The sequence below is a fragment of the Hypanus sabinus genome, chromosome 7 (genome assembly GCF_030144855.1).
Source record: "Hypanus sabinus isolate sHypSab1 chromosome 7, sHypSab1.hap1, whole genome shotgun sequence".
NCBI classification, from domain to species: Eukaryota; Metazoa; Chordata; class Chondrichthyes; order Myliobatiformes; family Dasyatidae; genus Hypanus; species Hypanus sabinus.
The window spans coordinates 130,263,832-130,283,982 of record NC_082712.1 but is presented as its reverse complement, the minus strand read 5'-3'; the positions used below and the strand labels follow the sequence as shown (position 1 = coordinate 130,283,982).

The 20,151-nt window shown below is 38.9% G+C and overlaps 1 protein-coding gene across 1 annotated transcript in view; it reads right to left on the bottom strand.

Annotated features, from left to right (window-relative positions):
• The window catches only part of LOC132397191 (cleavage and polyadenylation specificity factor subunit 6-like), a 74,113-nt gene that overhangs the window by 32,088 nt on the left and 21,874 nt on the right, over window positions 1–20,151 (bottom strand). The window contains exons 3-4 of the mRNA XM_059975606.1: window positions 17,318–17,421; window positions 6,289–6,434 (exon numbers count right to left, since the gene is read on the bottom strand). Coding sequence (XP_059831589.1) covers window positions 6,289–6,434; window positions 17,318–17,421 — 250 coding nt within the window. The remainder of the gene's footprint in view (window positions 1–6,288; window positions 6,435–17,317; window positions 17,422–20,151) is intronic.

Genomic DNA, 20,151 nt, shown 5'->3' with positions numbered 1-20,151 from the left:
ACAGACTACTGGCTGAAATAGCTGTGAGAGGTGGTTCAACTAAGTAATCAACAAAGGGGAATGAATACATTTGAACTGCTGACATTTTCATTTTTGAATTTTTAATTTTTCATGTTTACAATTTTCCCTGTTTTTTTGGGCTCTGCTGTGAAAAAGTGACATATGATTCACAAATAAAAAAATCTCAGATTTATCAAAATCCCTGGTTGTAATTCTCATTTGTGTGAAGCAAAAGGAAAATACTTTTTCAAGCCACTATATATATTATACATGAGATCTTGATCTAACAGCAAAATCTGCCAGTGTTAATGTTGAAAATTTTAGCCATGCTAACAGTAAAAAAAATGGTCAAACTGCAAGGCCAAATTCCAGCAAAACTCTGTTCAGTAAACACTACAAAAGAAATTTCCTGGCACAACAGAAACAAAAATAGAGACTTCTTGATCTATATGTTGACTATTATGCTTGAAAATGTGAGATGAGAGAATGTCTGCAGAAAATTTAGGATATACAGAATGCCAAATAAAGAGCCTAATTCGTGTTTTTTTTACGGAGATACAACATGGTAATGGTGCTTTCAGCACAATAAGCCTGTGCTGCCCAATTACAGCTATGTGAAAAATTAACCTACTAACCCATACACTTTTGGACAATGGGAGGCAACCAGAGAACTGAGAGAAAACCCAGTCACAGGGAGAGCGTACAAATGCTTTACAGACTATGGTGGAATTAAACCTGGGTCATTGACATTCCAATAGCATTATGCTAATCGCTGTGCTCCTCCAAGAGAACCACAAACTTGTCATGACTCGGAGGCTTGCGTGCCTCAATGACCCGGAGAGCTATGTTGGCTGGAGTCAGGGTTTATGCTCTGGCTCTTGGTAGGGTCACCCACATCGAATGAGTCAAAGGGTAGAGGACAAACTAAAAGTTGTCCACCAGTCTTCCAGTTTCGGGGGTTCAGCTCAGAGCTAACAACCCTGACTGGAAAAACAAAACTGTTATGGAAACCTCAATGAAAAATCCTTCTCCATCTGAGTGTGATGGTATTCCTGAGTCTCCACCCATGACTCGCATGCCTGAGTAGTGAAAACAGAGAAGCTACTGAAATGATGAAAGAAGCCCTGACCACCACCATAAATGGAGGATCTTCATTGCTGCCCTAAATGGCAGCAGCATAACAGGCAAATACAATCTCTATGCTACTGTGCTGCCCCAAATCTATTTCTCTGAAGCTATTAGTGAGGCACCCATTTATCTAATTGACAAGTTCTTGCCCTTGTAAGTCAGAGTCTTTAGTTCACTTTCACTTATTTAATTCTTCCACCATGGTGTTGAACTATTGAAGAAGATAAAGGATAGATCTGACTGGCAAGGAACTTAATAACCGTTATTTATGGCTTATTCAGATGCAAAACATCTTGTGCCCAGATATGCAAGATTTGTTAGATATAAAGGATATCCTCAACAAATTTAAGGTAAGTTTCTCAATAGCTGAGGAGTGGAGCATAGCATAGAGTGAAAGAGAACAGCTCCATGTTGAATTCAAAATTGTGGCTCAGTTGGAAGCAGTTTGGGTACCACTGCATGCACGTTAGCAGAGATGATCAGGAGTGCGATCACTGGGCTCCACAGGAGGATTCCATCAACATTTCTCATCAGTCTGTATGTATTTATCATCAGCATTTTCTGCAATTACTGATGTGTTATCTGTCTAACCCATTAGTCAATATTACAAGAACAGATTTCCTTTTGGGCATCTGTCACTGTTTTTAGAAAAAAGTAGGATACGGATTCCTAAATACTTACTTGTAGAAGACTCCCTGATACAGAAAATGACAACTTGTGGTCTCATCTCTAATGTGAAGAAGGGCCACTGGAAATAAATTGCAGAACGGGTGCTAATGTACATGGAAATGAATGATATGATGAATCAGTTCATTTATAATAGCAGGAGAACAACGAGCACTAAAATTGGCAAAATGCCTTTCTCTGCAACAGTTCCTCAGAGAACGAGTAAAACTGGTAGGCTTTTGAATGACAACGTTTTTCAGACTGAAGTAATCCATTATATTTGTGGTCCAGAGCATTGAACTACAGGGTATTTTCCATTTGCTTTAACTTAGCAAATTATTTCTTCCACTCCACCAATTCAACTGTATTCACACATCATTCAACAAACTATTTCTGGAATGAATGGGGGTTGGACAGTTCAAGATTTCAGGTCAGATATTACTTTCCTTGTTATACTAGGTTATAAAGGTTTGAAAAGTCCCAGGTTCAAAAATTTTATTAGTTAACCAACCTAAGGTGAGGAGAAAGGCAGGTGGGTAGGGGAGAGGGCAGAAAAACAAAGAACCTGGGACAGGGTAGGTGGAAGAGGTAGAAGTTTCTCCGCAAATTCTACCATCTTCAACAGGATTCTACCACCAAACACATCTTTAGCTCCCTCCTAATTCTCTGCTTTCCGCAGGGATTACTCTCTCCATGATTCCCTTATCCATTTGTCCCTCCCCACTAATCTCCCTCCTGGCACTTACCTCTAAAAGTCGAAGAAGTGCTACACCTGCTCACTCACCTCCTCCCTCATCTCCATTCAGTGCTCCAATCAGTCCTTCCAGGTGAGATAACATTTCACCTGCCAGTCTGTTGGGGTCACCTATTGTATCCCATGCTCCCAATGTGGCATCCTCTAACTCAATGAGGCCACTCTCAGGTTGAAGGAGCAACACCTCATGTTCTTTCTAGGTAGTCTCCACCTGATGGACATTGATTTCTCTAACTTATGGGAATTTTCCCCCTCCCTCCTCTCTCTTCCTCCATTCCCACTCTGGCCCCCCTCTTCTCTCTTCTCCTCATCTGCCTACTTCTTTCCTTTCTTACCCTTTCTCCTTCCCTTTCTTGCATGGTCTACTATACTTTCCTATTAGATTCTTTGTTCTTCAGTCCTTTATCTCTTCCACTCATCTCCTCCCAGCTTCTCACTTCATCACTCTCCCTCACTCACCCACCTCCCCCCACCCCAACTTGCCCAACTTGGCTTCTCTCATCACCTTCCAGCTTGTACTCTTTCCATCTCCTTATTCTGGCTTCCTCCGCCTTCCTTTCCAATGGTGCTGCTGAAACTGCTCAGTTCCTCCAGCATTTTGTATGAGTTACTCTAGATTTCCAGCATCTGCAGAATCTCTTGTGTTAATGATATTTTTTAAAAAAAAAACCAAGAAAGGGATATATTCTCTGGACTTTAATGAAGAATTAATAAGGTGTTAGGGTACTTCGAAGAATTGAACCCAGGACACAGCAGAAAATTCACAAGAGGCAACAAAAAAGTTATGTAGAGGAAGATGGACACTGGAAGTCTACCAAGGGTTTGGCAAGAAATGTTATAAATGGGGGCAATGTAAGTTGTGCATGAGGAAGCAGAAAATTTTGGAGGGAAAGTATGGGAAGCGAGGCATGTGGGTGGGGAGGCAGCAAGACATGAGGCATGCTGGTGAAGACAGAGGAGGAGGATAAGGAAAGAGGGCACACAGAACAGATAAAAGAGTCAATGAGAGAAGAGAGGAGATAAGCAAGTATTAAGAGTGACATGGAACAGTGAAGAAAAGATGATGAGAGTGGAAAAGAGGTTGGGTGGAAGACAAAGGTCGGAGTGGGTTGCTCTGGGAAAGAAGTTGTAAAGGATGACTGAGAATTGAGAGTGGCTGGAAAATGGAAATAGGGTAGGAGAGAAAAGTTGCTAGGAGAAGGAAGGAATGGGGAGGTGCAGAAGCATCTAAGAAGAAGGAAGAGTCAGGGATAAAGAGAGGCAGCAAAAGAATGAGAAAAGCAGGAGATAAATACAGGGAGAAAGAACAGCTAGAGGAATCAAAAAAGGTGGAAAGAGTTAAAAGACCATAGAGTTGAGGAATTGATAGTAAACGTCCAATGGGGAAGTTCCATTCTTCAATTTTCTACAAAGAACATTCAAGAATAGAGCAGTAACAAGTTCCCAACACAAAAATAGTCCGTATTTTCAGGAGAAAAAGGGACCAAATGTGTATTCAATACCATAGGAATACTAGGAATAAGAAGAACAGGTATCAGCTTCGTAGCACAATTAAAGAAGTCGCAGGCATCTCACAATGCCAAGACATGTTGGGATAAGGTCAAACTCTCAGCAACAAAAATAACACTGGCAGTTTAATAGTTGGTCAACACTTGTCCGTACCTTTTCTAATGTCAGGATTTTTAAAGTTTATGATACAAATTTTTACAAGGTCAATCTCTACTGATTATTTTATGCTGTGTTGTCAACTTACCAGAATTTCCAGAACTACAGGCAGAATATTGCAAAGTGAAATCAAAAAGAATATTTTTATGATATTGTGTATCATTAAGCCTCATAATAGATTTGTGTGATCAACGTGTTTTATTTTAAAGATACAACAGTTATCACACCCGTGTACAAACACAGTCTAAAAGGCAAGCTTGTTATTGGTGCTAGGGGTAAATATATTAACTTTTGCTCTGTACTCCAAAACTGACAGAGACTGAGCCTGACAGTGTGAGGAAGCTGAATTAGCACAATGACAAATATTGTCAGGAGGTTCACCTTAAGTAACTTTGTAAAAGGTGACTGGGCATGAATCTGACACGCATTCATTCACAGCACAAAAGCCCATATTACAAAACAACCAAGGATGAAAAATATAGGAAACAAGTAAAAGCAAACAAAGTCAGACCTGGAATGTAAAAACCTGCAGCCTTTATGTAGAAAGAGAAACTAAAGGAAATAAGCCATTCTACATTTCTGAAGTATTGGAAAAGGACGTTAGAATCTGAGATCACCATGCAGTGCGCTTGGATTTACACACAATTAAGATGCAGTGAGAGAATATGTAGACTGGGGCATAGTAGCTTAGAGGAGCAAAAAGGAAGTCCAGAGAAGCAGATTATGGTTTCATTGATAAACTAGATGAAACTAAATTAACTGCATGCTAATTAAGTCTCCTCACACCATTGGGCTCAGTAACTCTTCCTGGCTGATTCCTGTTGGCAACAACACTGGTAATTTAAATATGTACAGAAACTATAAATAGAAAAGTAATGCAATTTATAAATAAGTGGGAGATCAGTTTTGATCTTGACCCTTTAAGAAATTATATTCACAAAGTAGTATCTTTCAAAGTGTGTTTGAAAGACTAAACTAATCCTTCTCCAAGTATATGAAACATAGGAAACATTGAAATGGAGTACACCAATAGAACCATTTGGACTGAGTAGTTCTGAAGCCTGTGGTTGTGCAAAGAATTTCAAATTCAGCATGTTTTATAGTGGTGCAAAAGGTATTTCCAACATTTGGGGATGGAGATATTCCCAACCCTTAAAGGGTAAAAGGAAATAATGCACAACATGCAAGACATCACTTGTTCATCAGTTTGAAGTCTCAACAGTTGCCATAATGAAGAGTTTTGTCTCTCTTCCCCCCTCAAATGCACAGCACAGATAGACCTCAGTGCAGTGAATTGCATAAACACAAGATTTTATTGCAACATCAACATGCAGGAGATCATGGACTCTGGGAACACTGACGGTAAAGGCCAACAAGGGCACAACACAACAAGAAATCTTTTGAACGAATATAAGATATTTTGCTTTCCTTCCATCCATCATAATTTAAAAAAGATTCATTTAAAATCACTTTACAGTTCACAAATATGAAAAGAGAAACATTTGTCATATTAAACTGTTGGACAGGTGTCAGTGCAAACAATACCAAGTCCAAGATTGATTCTCCCAACAGTCACCCAATCCTAAATTTAACAATCCAATAATGAAGGGTATTCCACAAATGAAGATTTTCTCTTATTTTACAGAGCAGCATTCATATCTTCTGTATGGTGCTTATTAGTAGAAACAAAGTACCTCAAAAGAATTTGGGCTTTGCTTTCCATTATGCACATTATGTGCTTCAAAACAACATGATTTTCCTGTCCTTGTTAATATGACAAAGCCATAGAACTGAATTTAGTATCCATTAAACTAGTTCAGTTCATTACCTATTGACAATACTTGCAGTTAATATTTTGTGTGCTAAATTAATCAAATGGAAACAAATGCTACTGCATAAAGACAGTGATAGAATCAAACATATTGGTAAGTGACCAGAGTAATGCCTGAAATATCTGGATGAGAAAGAGTCATTCACAGTTCCACTACAGCAGGTATTACTCTGTGTCACAAAAATACAGGGTTGTAAAGAGGTTAATGAAGATCTAATGTAGTGTAGAATTTCCAAAGATTTACTTTTCTTGGATTGAGCTTCAAACTGGTTGAGATTCTGTTTGTTGCAAGGCATGACCTCTGGTCTTTGTCCATGAAGTTCTCTTTGTGGAAGTAACTCCATGAGTCGCCGGACAGAACTTTCAGATCCCAGATACACTTCAGCAAACCTGCGCAGAAAATAGAGTAGACAAAAAGGAAAAAAATCTATTATTCATCACAAAACAGTATTTCTACAGATTTTTTCCTAAAATTGGAAGGGACTGATTCTTGCTAATTAGTGTGCTGCATGCCTTCCAGTAGCTTCATATTTCCTTTGTCTAAAATCCATTTTCACACAAAGGCCAGAAAGAACATCAGTACACGTGTAGAACAATCAAATTCTATCCAATCTTCACGAACCATCTACCTATATATATCTTTTTCAGCAAATGATGCTGGTTCAAATGGTAACTCCTGTTAATTTTGCCTTTGCCAAATAGATGTTTTAAATGTACTAACCGAACTTGCAAGATGGCATTAGGCAGTTTAGCAGTAAAAGCATTTACTGGTGTGCATACCTGCCAATCAGTTCATCTGTGACATGTTCAGTTTTTATCCATTAAACAACTTTCAACAGATAATAATCCCAAATTCTTTGCTCTGACTGCTATCCTGGAAATTAGTGGTAGAAAGTGCACAAAAACATCACAATCTTACTGTGGCATACAAACAGCCTGTTAACATTCACAATCCAAACTCTTACTTGGAAATGAACACTTAGACAATGCTTGAATTGTGTGAGAAAAGCTGAAGGAAAGAACGTGTATGCGTGTCTGTGATAATCAGGGAATGTGGGCAGCAGTGTGTGGGGTACAAGAACAGAAGTCTCCAGTTCATTTTTATTGTATTTTGTATATTCCTATTGTTGTAATCCAAGAAGGTGTGCCCCATTCCAATTTATATTCTGATATGATAAAACTCAGTTCTTTTCATAATCTCTGCAAAAGTTGCCAATAACTGAAAGACAAAATAGACTGTATACAAGTATACAGTAGCAGTCTTCATTTTAATCTCAATTACAGCTAAATTAACTACTCTCTCCTACTTTATTCCTCCTCTTTCTTTGTTGATATTACCGGTACTCACTGCTAACAATTTCTGTTATAGTTCTGCAAGTGCCAGACAATTGCTACCGCTTTAACAAGATTATTTAACTGTGAGGGCAATGTAGCCAAATCCAGTTTTGTCCTTAGGACAGAACTTATGTTAATGTCCTAGAGAAGACTGACCAGATTGCTCAAGAGCTTATGTTAGTCTTAGGTCTTCTTGATCTGCAAGGCTTTATACCAAGACATACACTGTTATTCATTTGGTCACTGTTGGCCTTACTTTTTAATTCCTCAATTGAAATGTCAACCCTTCTTTTACCTTCTCATGTGCATCAATGATATTTTACTTTTAAAAAACATTTGTTTAATCACCAATTAAAAACATTTAAAACATTAATATATTTACCACTCTAAATTCTCAATAAAAAAGTATGCCTCACGTGTTCACATTAACTTATGTCTATGCACAGGTTAACTCCAGTGTTGGAAGAGCAATTATTTTTCCCAAGCAAAGAAGTTCAGATTTTCAATATTCACTTTGGAATGAATAAATATTTTGTCACTTCAATAACTGGGCTAATTGCATCAATTCCTGAATAAAATACAATCTAAAAATGCACAATTGCAGAGCTAGTCCTTAAACATCCAGGAGAAGATGTTGCCCAATAGCACGCACACAAGCCAATTAATATTGCTGTCACGATAATGCAAGTGAAATATACACCATGGAAATGGCTGAGCAAACAAACAACCTTAAGATAAATAATCATGAAACAGAATTTCAAAAGGCTAATCCCTAGACAATCCCTTTGGAAACCTAGCTGTGGCACAGCAACTTGATTCCTTCTAAGTAGCTACCAACCTGTTTTTCCACATTAATGACACCAAGCAAGTTATGAATTTCCAGCCACCAAATGAATATCACTACATCAATGACTCCAGTTCAGGAACATAAGTGGTAAGCTGATATTTTTTTAAGTGATAACCCATACTTTGGTGTGTGAGGAAGTGGATGTGATTTCCTGGCTTATGATTATCACATTGTTATTCCATTGAGTTATCACAAGACTGGTGTTCCATTATGACACATTAATGTGATCTGTATTAATTGCATTCAGTGCCAATAATCACCTGAATCAGACATTATCCTCCTGACAAGGGAGATTATTACTGTGTACTAAGCACTAGTAATGCAAGAACAGGCTCTCTTGTGCAATCACCAGCAATAAAATTATGCTCTAGCTCTCAGCATTTTATTTCTGCATAAATTTGTGGCATTCATCTTAATTTTAAAAACAAGCTAGTTTAGGATGAGAGTTAAATGTAAAGGGACAAGATATCTAACTGCAGAATTTCATTTTACCAGTATGTGGTCAAATTATTCCTCAAGCACTGGCAATGCATTCAAGCTCAGTTAATGTTGCTACCATGTTAATGAAATTGAAATGTGTATCATGGAGACAGCAGAGGCTCTGAATGCACTCACAGGCCCTAATCTTCAAAAATCCTATCCACAACTACACCACTGTTGGGAAACCTAACAGTAGAAAAGCAACATTATTCTTTTCCAGAAGCTGATGAGGTAGACCTCCTAGGGCTCTGATGCCACAATTTTGGCTAGTGGCCCATCTCCAAAGTACAAAGTCCCTTCGGTCACTGGAAACAGCCAGTAACTCAAGGAAAAATCCGTTCCAAATCACTGAGGTGGTTTTCTTTGAAAACTATAACTTTGAGCTCTCATTAGTTTAATAAAAATCACATCCTCATGTAGAGTGGGACAAGCCCCCAGAACTGCGTCAAGTTGAGAAGCTGGAGACTAGCTGGACCAGAGTGTTCAGATTCCCTGTTGTTAAACAAAACAAATTATGCTGCTGCCACTATGTTCTAGTAACCAGACTGAAAAATCCAAATAATTTTAGGAGGAAAGAATATCCTGGCTCATTAAAATGGATGTGCTTTATCTGACAAATAGCAAACATAAATATGCTGGACGAGTTTGAAATAAGTGGCCTCTTTCTAACATAAAACTAAGTGACAGTAACAGGAACCTGAATTTAAAAGAGTGGATTCCAATTTTCCTTTGTATTGTAATGCCACATATCATAGCAGCCTTCTGTAACATAACCAGAGGACAATTCACAATCTATAGCTCACATAGACAATTGTATTACTGCATTGTGACTTGGTGTTCAAATACAACAGACATCACAATGAAACTTGATCACAGCCTTATTCAATGCCAATATCATGCTCAGTAGTTATAAGCAATGCAACTGATTCTTCCTTTCATCTGCTTAAAGAATATGAACATAGTAAATGCAAAGTCTTTGTTGTGTGGGTGATCAAACTGACCATAATAAAAGTTCATGTTCCACAAACTTAAAACACTGCCTATTAATGGGAATGGAATGGTTGAATTAGTAATTTGGAAGCCTGGGCGCATAATCCAGAATCAGGGTTCAAACTCTGGAGTGCTACTTTATTATCACCAGATATAAATTCATTACTGTTCACTGATTTTCTTTGTCAAGAATATACTTGTCAATTTGATTTCAGTTAACAAAATAATCTGGATTTCCCTTTCTTTTTAGAAGAGGCCATTATACACTGTAGTTTGTTGAAAAATTTTCTTTGGTCAAGATGGCACTGGTGGACCACAGCAATGTTCTGTGGGCTATGTACAATACTTCTAGATATACCTCTTCTGAATTATCTCACTGCAATCTGCAGCATGTAATTTCCCTTTAAGAAATGTACTTTTGAACCAACTTAATGAACTACAGATTTCAAGATCTTCTGAAGGAACCAGTGGACTTAACTCCCAAGGTTTAAGTGGATGAAGATAGATCGACTTGGCCAGAGCGAGGCAGGGGGGGTGGGGACTCCATCAGCCTGAAAGGCAGAAGAATGAGATCCCTTCTGTCCCCTCTATGCTCACCTTGATCCTCAAAATATGGAAGTTCCATCATAAACTCCCACAGCACCCGATGATCCTATAATTTCAGTCTCTGAGGCCGACATATGAGCATCCTTCAGCAGGGTAAACCTATGAAAGCATTCGGCTCACATGGGCTACCTGGCCAAGTATTAAAGACTTATGCTGATCAACTGGCTGGAGTATTCATTCAACACACACTAAATGCTGGAGGAATTCAGAAGGCCAGGCATCATATATGGAAAAGAGCACAGTCGACGATTCGGCCCAAAACCCTTCGGCAGGACTGGAGAAAAAAAGCTGAGTAGATTTAAAAGGTGGGGGTAGGGGAGAGAGATACACTAGGTGATACGTGTAATGTGAAGGGGGATGGATAAAGTAAAGAGCTGGGAAGTTGATTGGTGAAAGAGATACAACGCTGGAAAAGGGGGAGTCTGATAGAAGAGGACAGAGGCCATGAAAGAAGGAAAAGAGGAGAGGAGCATCAGAGGGAGGTAATGGGCAGGGAAGAAGATAAGATGAGAGAGAGAAAAGGGGATGGGGACTGATGAAGGAGAGGTGGGTAGGGAGCATTACCAGAAGTTCAAGAAATCGATGTTCATGCCATCAGGTTGGAGGCTACCCAGATGGAATATAAGGTGGTGTTCCACCAACTTAACTGTAGCCTCATCACAACAGTGGAGGAGGCCATTGATAGACATGCCGGAATGGGAAGTGGAATTAAAATGGTGGCCACTGGAAGATCCTGCTCTTTCTGCTGGATGAAGCGTAGGTGCTCTGCGAAGCAGTCTTGCGACCTACGTTGGATTTCGCTGATATACAGGAGGTCACACTGAGTTCTTCGACTGAGTATTCCCTGAGATCTTCTGCAGTCACTTGCTTCAAGCAGGCTTCAATTATACAGGTTTCTAAGAGGAAGGTGGTTAATCTGTCTCAACGCTTATTGTTCAGTAGCACTTACATCCATAGTGATGAAGTACTTTGAGAGGTTGGTGAAGAACCCTCTCAACTCCTGCCTGAAAAGCAACTTGGATCTGCTCCAATTTGCCTACTGGAGCGACAGGGGCACAACAGATGGCATCTCATTGGCACTTCACTCAACCCTGGAACATCAGCATAGCAAAGATGCATACATCAGGATGCTCCTCATCAATTGCAGTTTGGCATTCAATACTAACTGACCAAGTCGGTTCAGATTGGCAAAATCATCTTCTCCACAATCTCCATCAGCCCATATGCACAAGGCTGTGTGCTCAGACCCCAGATCTATTTGCTTTACACTTGTGACTTTGTGGCTAAGCACAGCTCCAATGTCATAGGCAAGTTTGCTGACATCGCTGTGGTAAGCTGAATCAAAGGTGGTGACGAATCAGCATATAGCAGGGAGATTGAAAATCTGAGTGAATGTTGCCACAACAACAACCTCTTACTCAATGTCAGCAAGACCGAATATTAACTTCAGCAGGCAGGAACCAGAGGTCCAACTGCCAGTCCTCATCGGAGGATTAAAAGGTGAAGAAAGTCAGCAACTTTAAATTCCTCAGTGTTATCATTTCAGATGACTTGTCCTGGGCCCAGCACATAAGAGCAATAATGAAGAATGTTCGGCAGTGCATCTATTTTCTTCAGAGTTTGCGAAGATTCAGCATGACATCTAAAACTCTAACAAACTTCTGTAGATGTGTGTTGGAGAGTATATTGACTGGTAAAGAAACACCGATGTCCTTGAATGAAAATTCCTAAAAGAAAGTACTGGATAAAGCCCTGTCCATCATGGGTAAAGTCCTCTCTACCACTGAGCACATCTACACGGAGCAATGTTGCAAGCAAGCAGCATCCATCATCAAGGACCCCCACCACTCAGGTTTTGCTCTCTTCTCACCATAGGAAAGTAGTACAGGAGCTTCACCAATGACATCACCAGTTTCAGGAACAGTTATTACTCTTCAACCATAAGGCTCTTGAAACAAAGGGGATAACTTCACTTTAAGTCACTGAAATATTCCCACAACCTACCGACTCACTTTCTCATGTTCATCTCATTGGTTTTCAATATTTATTACTTATTTATTATACTTCTTCCTTTCTTTTTATATTTGCACACTGGTTGAATGCTCTGTTGGTGTTGTCTTTCATTGATTCTATTATGGTTATTATTCTATTATGAAATGATCGACCATGCCCGTAAGAAAATTAATCTCAGGGTTGTATATGATGGCATATACATACTTCAAAAATAAATTTACTTTGAACTTTTGAAGTAACTGCTAGAAGGGAGGGAAACCTGCCATCCCTACTCAGTGTGGCCTATAAGTAACCCAGACCCACATCAATGTAGCTGAATCTTAATGGTCTTCTTACAGGGCTTAGCAGTACATTGATTTGTATCAAAACCACTATGTATTACCCTACAATATGGTACCTAAACTCTGCCATGGGCAGTCCTAAGTCTGGCTGCGAAAGGTGGAGTGTTGAGCATGAGGCTTGCAATCCCATCCAATAAAACGCAGGGCTACAGAAACACCAGCAGAAGCTCTAAATACCTCATTCCTGGGAGAGGAAGCTTTGAAGATGGGCTACACCTGGGGATAACTGAGGACACTGGTGAGTTGTTGTTGGAGGCCTATGCTTCAGCAGGGGTGATAGGCTAACAGACACGCCACCTTCACTAGAAGGAATGTACCAGTTCAAGGCAGGGATTCACCACCACCAAGTCAATTAAGAAAGTACAGCAAATTCTAGCGTGATCAGTGACGCTTACATCCAATAAGTGAATAATACACAAAAACAAAGTCTTCCAAATTAACTTTCTTGTTCAGAAACCAATCTTGTTCAGAAACCAAGCCCCTTCTAATTACAAAAAATATCATAGGCTCTACTTGTAAACATGAATCAATAGTAATTAAGAACTAAGTAGTCAACAAGTAGTTATAAATCTATACCAGAGGCAGGGCATTTTTCAGAAAACAATGGTATCTCTGTAAACAGAATCAAAATTATTAATGACAACACAGAAATATTAAAATAAGACTACTATTTCTTCATTATTGTCTGATTGTGTTTTTATTAATATTTGGCCAATAATAATAATAAAAGTTCCTTGGGGAAGCCAGTTATACAGAGAAAGAATGATCCCATGATCAAAAAGAAAGTCCAATGTGATATAGAAAAACACACTCTGTATTTAACCAGGTTATTTCACCTACCAATACCTAAAGTTCAGCAGGAATATAAATTTTTTGGGGGGTGGGCATCATTTATCTATCTCACTTCCCAACTGATTGTTTTAAACAGAATAATAGACATTTTTGCAATTGACTATTCTTTATGTATAAATAAAACCTTAAGTTGCTATTGAAAACTTATTCTGAAGAAGTATTTTCCAATTTTTCCAGATTTTCTTTGATTCATGTTGTTGTACTTGGAATATCATGCTGCCAGAACTTTTTACTTGAGATTTCTCTGTGCCTGTTAGGATTATAAAAGCTTCTATGAAAACCACCTTAAAACACTGGTTGAATTGCTATTACAAAATACAGGAAGCAGGAAAATCTCAGCAGGTCAAGTAGCATTTGAGGAGGCAAAACATTTTATTAGATTTTTCAAGACCTTGCAACAGGACTGAGAGGAAAGATTACCAATTTATAGCAGTATATGAGTGAACATGGTTATACTGTAGGGTCATCAATGGGAATCATATGGGAAGGGGATGATGGGCAGATGAAACCAGGTAGAGCAAAGGGGTGGAGACAGTGACCAAAAGGATAAGAAAATTAGGTGGACAAACAAGTGTGTGTCTGTGGAAAGACAATGCTAGGGTTGTGGGAAAACGGAGACACCTCCTTCTCCCTTAATAGGGAGAGAGAGCCTGTAGTATGTCGTATACTGGGTGAAATGCCAAGTCTTTGGGGTAACTGCATGTCTGTGTCTTTGCTATTGCTTTGCTCATGCTTGAGTGTTTGGTGGTGGGTGCCAATGCTTTTTTTGCTGGTGGAGGGAGGGGGGGGGATTGTGGCTTGCTGCCTCTTACATGCAGGAGGGAGGAGAGCTGGGTAGGATTTTGGGGTTCTAACATTTAACTGTCATTCATTCTTTAGGGTAGTTCTCTGTTTTCGTGGATGGTTGCGAAGAAAAAGCATTTCAGGATGTATATTGTATACATTTCTCTGACATTAAATTTGGACCTTTGAACCTTTGAATTACCCAGAGTTGGAAAGTTCAATGCTCATACCACTGAGTTGTAAGATACCCAAGCAGAATACAAAGTGATGGGTTTCCAATTTGCATTTGGCCTCACTGTAACAATGGCAAGTGCCAAGTTCAGACAGAGCAGTGGAGTGGGAAGAGGAGTTAAAATGACATGCAACAAGAAGCTCAAGCTGCCTGTTAACAGAGCAAACTGATCACCTGGTCTGTGCCTGATTTCACCATGTAGAGTTCACTGGAAAATGTTGACAAGGTAACCATTTTTTGGAGCACCCGTACCCAGTCCACAACAGACATCAAGCTTTTCGCTGCATGTCATTTTCATTCCTAGTGCCATCCCATACTGACCTGTCTGTCCTTGACTTTCTCCTTGGGGTGGCATAGTAGAGCAGAGGTTAACACAATGCTTTACAGTACCAGCAGCCCAAGTTCAATTACCACTGCTACCTGTAAAGAGCTTGTATGTTCTTTCCGAGCCGTGTGGGCTTTGCTCCTGTTTCCTCCCACAGTCCAAAGACGTCACTGTTGGTAGGTTAATTGGTCATTGTAAGTTGTTCCTTGGTGGGCTAGGATTAAATTGGGGGTTATTAGGTGGCACAAAGGGCTGGAAGGACCTATTCTGCACTATATCTCAATACATAAATAAATCAATGAGTAAATGAACGAACAAATAGATAAATAAATAAACAGATCTCTCCATTACTACAGAGAGGTCAAACACATGTAACCCTTTCACTGGGCTTGCATGCAAACTTAGCTTGATAGCTATATCAGCTAACAGCCGTAGGACTCAGTGGTGAGAAGGCCACCTTTATAAACAACGTACTTCTAGGGTTGGTATGATTTGGGGTTCAACTAAAAAGCTGGGATGTTCCAATCAGCAGAACCCCAATTTGAGTGAATGCTGTGTAAATACTGCCTATACACAATTATTGATCGGCAGGAAATAATAGATCGTACACTGCACAAAATTATAAAGAAAGTGTATTTGCCAATTTCAGCTTTATCAAACAGTTAAAAGGAAAAAGAAAAGAAAATGGCCCCTTACAGTTAAACTAGTCCAATGTGCACATAACCACAGGAGCTCATACTGGAGTATTCAGGGGTGTGTCCCTTACTTACACACTGGACCAACTGCATTAACCTGATTACATTCTGACTAATTTAAGACTGTTCAAGTTCAAGTTTAATTGTCATTCAACATTACACATTTAGCAGCTAAACAAAACATTTGTTCCTCCAGTGCCAAAGTGCAAAAGATACTACACGCAGTCACATAAATAATATTAGCACAAGTCTCCAAGTGGCATGGCCTGAAGATAATTGATGCATGTGATGTAGTCCTAGAGCCACACCTCTGCAAGAACAAGCATGCAGCAGTTCCTCATCTCATTCTGGCTCTGCTACAGGTGAACGTAATCCAGCTTTTCTTCCAGGGAGTGAACACTGGGGAGAGCAGCACTGACAGGAGAAATGGCCTGCAGGGGCCAGCCTGCAACTCAGCACAAATTTCAATATATCCGTTTTGTTTGTTCTCTCTCACACCATCTCCAGTGCCTCTTCCCCGGGAGGTTGTAACAGGCGACACCAGAGCATGAGGGGCAAGATTGCACAATAACCGAGGCCAAGCAGAACCCCCCCAACACTGTCAATCTCACCAATTAATTGTACTTGCATTATGTAGGATTATCAATGTCCAACAGGGTCTTGCATCACAAGGAAAACATTTACGACACAGATTGGCACCATTTGCTGAAACCGGAGAGGCTGCTGCGACAAAGCACGCTGCCATCTTACTAGAATTAATTTGCACGCATACTAAACTCAACACGAAGAAAATTAAAATAAAAATTAGTAATATTGAAGTTAATATTAGACATTTTTACAGTATGTAAATCTGTAATTCCTTTCTTTGTTTAGGTACAGTCGGCACTCCTTATCCGCGGGGGATTGGTTCCGGGACCCCCCCGCGGATACCAAAAAATGCAGATGCTCAAGTCCCTTATTTAGCCTGACCAGTGCGGTGGTCTCTATGGCCCAGCGGAACCCTAAACCTTATTTAACCTGTCTCAGTGCGGTGGACTTTAAGAGCAGGCGCAGCTCTAAATCCGCAGTGTTTCTGTTCACGAAAATAATCACGATCACAATTGAAAATAAAGTGGAAGTAATAAAGCGATCGGAAAGAGGTGAAACCCCATCGGTCATTGGAAAAGCATTAGGATACAGTTGGTCAACAATCAGAACAATTTTAATGGAGCATGTGAATTATTACTAAGCAACGCAATGGTTTAATTATTGAAATACATATGTTTCTTCAGTGTTTTATATGCAATAGAAAGGTAAAATGTATACTATATACTAAGACAAACGTTTGACTAACTGATGCTAATACCGGATAAATAATGAGGGCCAACTGTAATTCAAAGACTGTTACACAAGGATGATTTGGCTTGCAATAAATTAATACATAGGTTAAATTACTTTGGCATTTACAAGCATTTTTGCATGATCTGGTTTACAGATCTGCAATTTCAGCAGATAAATAACAGCCATTCAAGCTGCATTTAACACTAATTCAATAAATATGCCTTGATTCCATTGAATGCTGTACCCAGAACTACTGGACCTTAACATACCTGCACTCCTTTTCTGTATCACAATAGACACCTTGAGTCAAATATGGTTCACTGCATTTGAAGCACTGAGATAGTTCTGAGACTTGTTCATAATCAACATACATGAAAGGCTCTCTAATTTTTAACACCTTATTACAAACATGACCTGAGGGTTAACTGTCAGTTAAACTTTCACATGAACTTACCCTTTTGATTGCCCATTGGCACGGTTTTCAGAGAACCTGATTTCCAATAGATCTTGCACACCAACCGAGTGGACAGCATCTGCCACATCCTGATCAGTTGTCCACTGAATGAAATAAAACAAAGGGTTAGAAAGACATTAACAAAGAATAATAAAACAATAAGAATTTTTAGTATTTTCTCAATCGTTTCAAAAGCCTGTCTAATCTCATTATCCATTACAGTGATTAATCACTGTTTATTAATTGTTATTTACAACCTCTATTTCAAAGTTATACAGTAGATACCAGCTTGGATTCAAGCTATGTCCGACTTTGTGAGATTCATGAACATTCCTTGTAATAATTACTTCGTTTTCATCTTCGAACATATGTTGTTGCCTAATTTGCTGAGTATACCTTTTCCCTGTTTTCATTTATTCCATTCTATTTGCATCTCTTCCAGACAGATCAAATAAGATTAATAAGCCTCCTCCTCCCTCTCTCCAAACTCTCTTTATCTCCACCCCATAGCTTTGTTATCCACGGATTCCCCTTCTCTGCAACTTAAAGCATCTTTGATTTCATTTTGTTAAGCTGGAAGATTATCGTTGTGAAACATTACTCAGTTTCTCTCACTCACTGGTGTTGCCCAACCTGCTCAGTATTGCCAGTATGTTTCGGTTTTATTGCTGAAAGGCAGGCTGCAAGAACCCTGTGTTCTGTTTATTCTCATTTATTAAAAATAAGTACTTTTTTCCTAACACCGATTTGTAATGACCAGAAATAACTCCATGATTTATGTCAGAACAAACGCTACCTGCAAACTCAGTCACAAATAACAATTAAAGATGCATTCTTTTGACAAGACATTTCAAGATCCTACACCCTTGTGCACATCTTGAATAAAAGTACCATCTAGTTCAGAGACACTATTTATTATTCTTTATATGTAACAATTTTGCAACTGCCTACATCAACGCAAATCATTTTTTCCTCTGGCTGGCCTCTATGTATTAGTCAGCAAAAGCAGGAAGTGAGCTAGAAGTCAGGCGCTGGTACAAGTTGTCATTGCTGGCCCCTTGGGGTCCAAAGTATGAAGCTTTGTTAGTGGACTTAGCAAACTTCCATTTTCAAAAAGGACAGACATACAAAGCGCCAACTAAGCCAACACTTCATATCCAGATCAGTATCACTCAGCTTATCTGTAACTCTGCAAATTCAAAAAATAAAATAGCAAGTTCCCTTTTATAATCTGTTATTTTCTACATTGCTTCAGAATTTTAATAAATGGACATTAATATTATTGTTATACAAATTCAAATCTATCTGAAATGAAGCAAGTTCAGCTGGCACTTGAAACTGTCTTATCAGATCAATCAATAATTCTCATCCCACATTTCCTCCCATGATCAATAAATCCTACAAGAATCAAACAATGTAATAACATCTCTTCCACAATGCATTAAGCTCTGTGCATAAACATTGTTTGGTTTTTTTTGAAAGCTATCAATTAAACAAAATTTATTTTATACAATCTGCACATTTAAAACACCTGTCTGATTTTACTTGATTTTACTTCCACCAGGGCTGTGGATCACTGATAACATGAGTGATTTCAAAGAGGGATGGAAGATATGAGGGAATGAGATGTAAAGAGCAGGAGGTGGTGGGGCAGAAAAGGGGAGTGGAAGAGCAGCTGCAATAAGAGTCATAAAAGGGACCTCCAAGTCCACAACTCCAGTAAATGGGATGAACTTAGTATGGTTAGCATGGATGTAGTGGGCTGAAGGGCCTGTTTCACCAAGTATGATCTAAACTGACTCAGATTGGTAGAAATAATACATTCAGTTAAATGTATTATAAATTAAATGCATATTCTAATAAACTCCCATTAAAAGGTGCTAGAATTACAGTTTCATGAGTTCAGTTGCCACCAACTTGAAGTTAGAGAGCTGTGGAAGGTTGTGAATTGGGTATCTAGAATGTTATTACCTACTTCCCCTAGTGCAGATGAAACTCGTCAGATCATTTCCATTTTGCCTGCCTGATCATTCAAAACACAGATAAGTGGATAAAAGGCAAAACTCCCATACACTATTTCTTGCCATTTTGTTTGTATTTCTGCTTTGAACACTATTCATGTACCCCCATTTATAAAACTTTCCTTGTCTCTTTTCTTCAGTTTCTTATAAAGTTGTGCAAATGTCTAAGTCCCCACCTTGGGAACATAGAGTATATGTTTAATGCCTTATAAAGCTGTGCAAAGTCTGACTCTCCTTTCTGGGAGCTAAAAATACTTTACCACAAATCTGCAGATCATAGAAATTCCTTAGTGTTCTGGTCAGTTATTAATTCTTCAAACAAATGATGATAGTGTCATTAACCTCATTGCTACTTATATTTAAATTGGCTGCATAATTTCCTAACATTACAACATTTCAAAAGGCAATTATTTGCCAAAAAACATTTGGAATTTTAAGATTATGAAATGTACATTTTAAATTTATGTCTTTTTGTATCGCAACACCAAGGACAGGGAAATTTTTAACGACTTTGCAATTAATTCAGGGTGCACATACCCAGTAATACATTTATCAATCTTAAACACTTACACAATACTATAGAGCAGCAGTAGAGTGTAAACCAGTAGCTCCCAAACTTTTCTGAGTTACCAATTCAATGGCTCCCTGACCACATCCCCAGTGCCCACCTCTTGCTTTCTAGCCATTACATAAAAACTATAAAGGATTTTGATTTACAATGCACAGTGAAAAAAAAGGAACTGTAAATTTAAAGCAGTGACAATTCATTGCAAACATTATTCAAATCTATTTAAAACTATTTATTTATTTAAT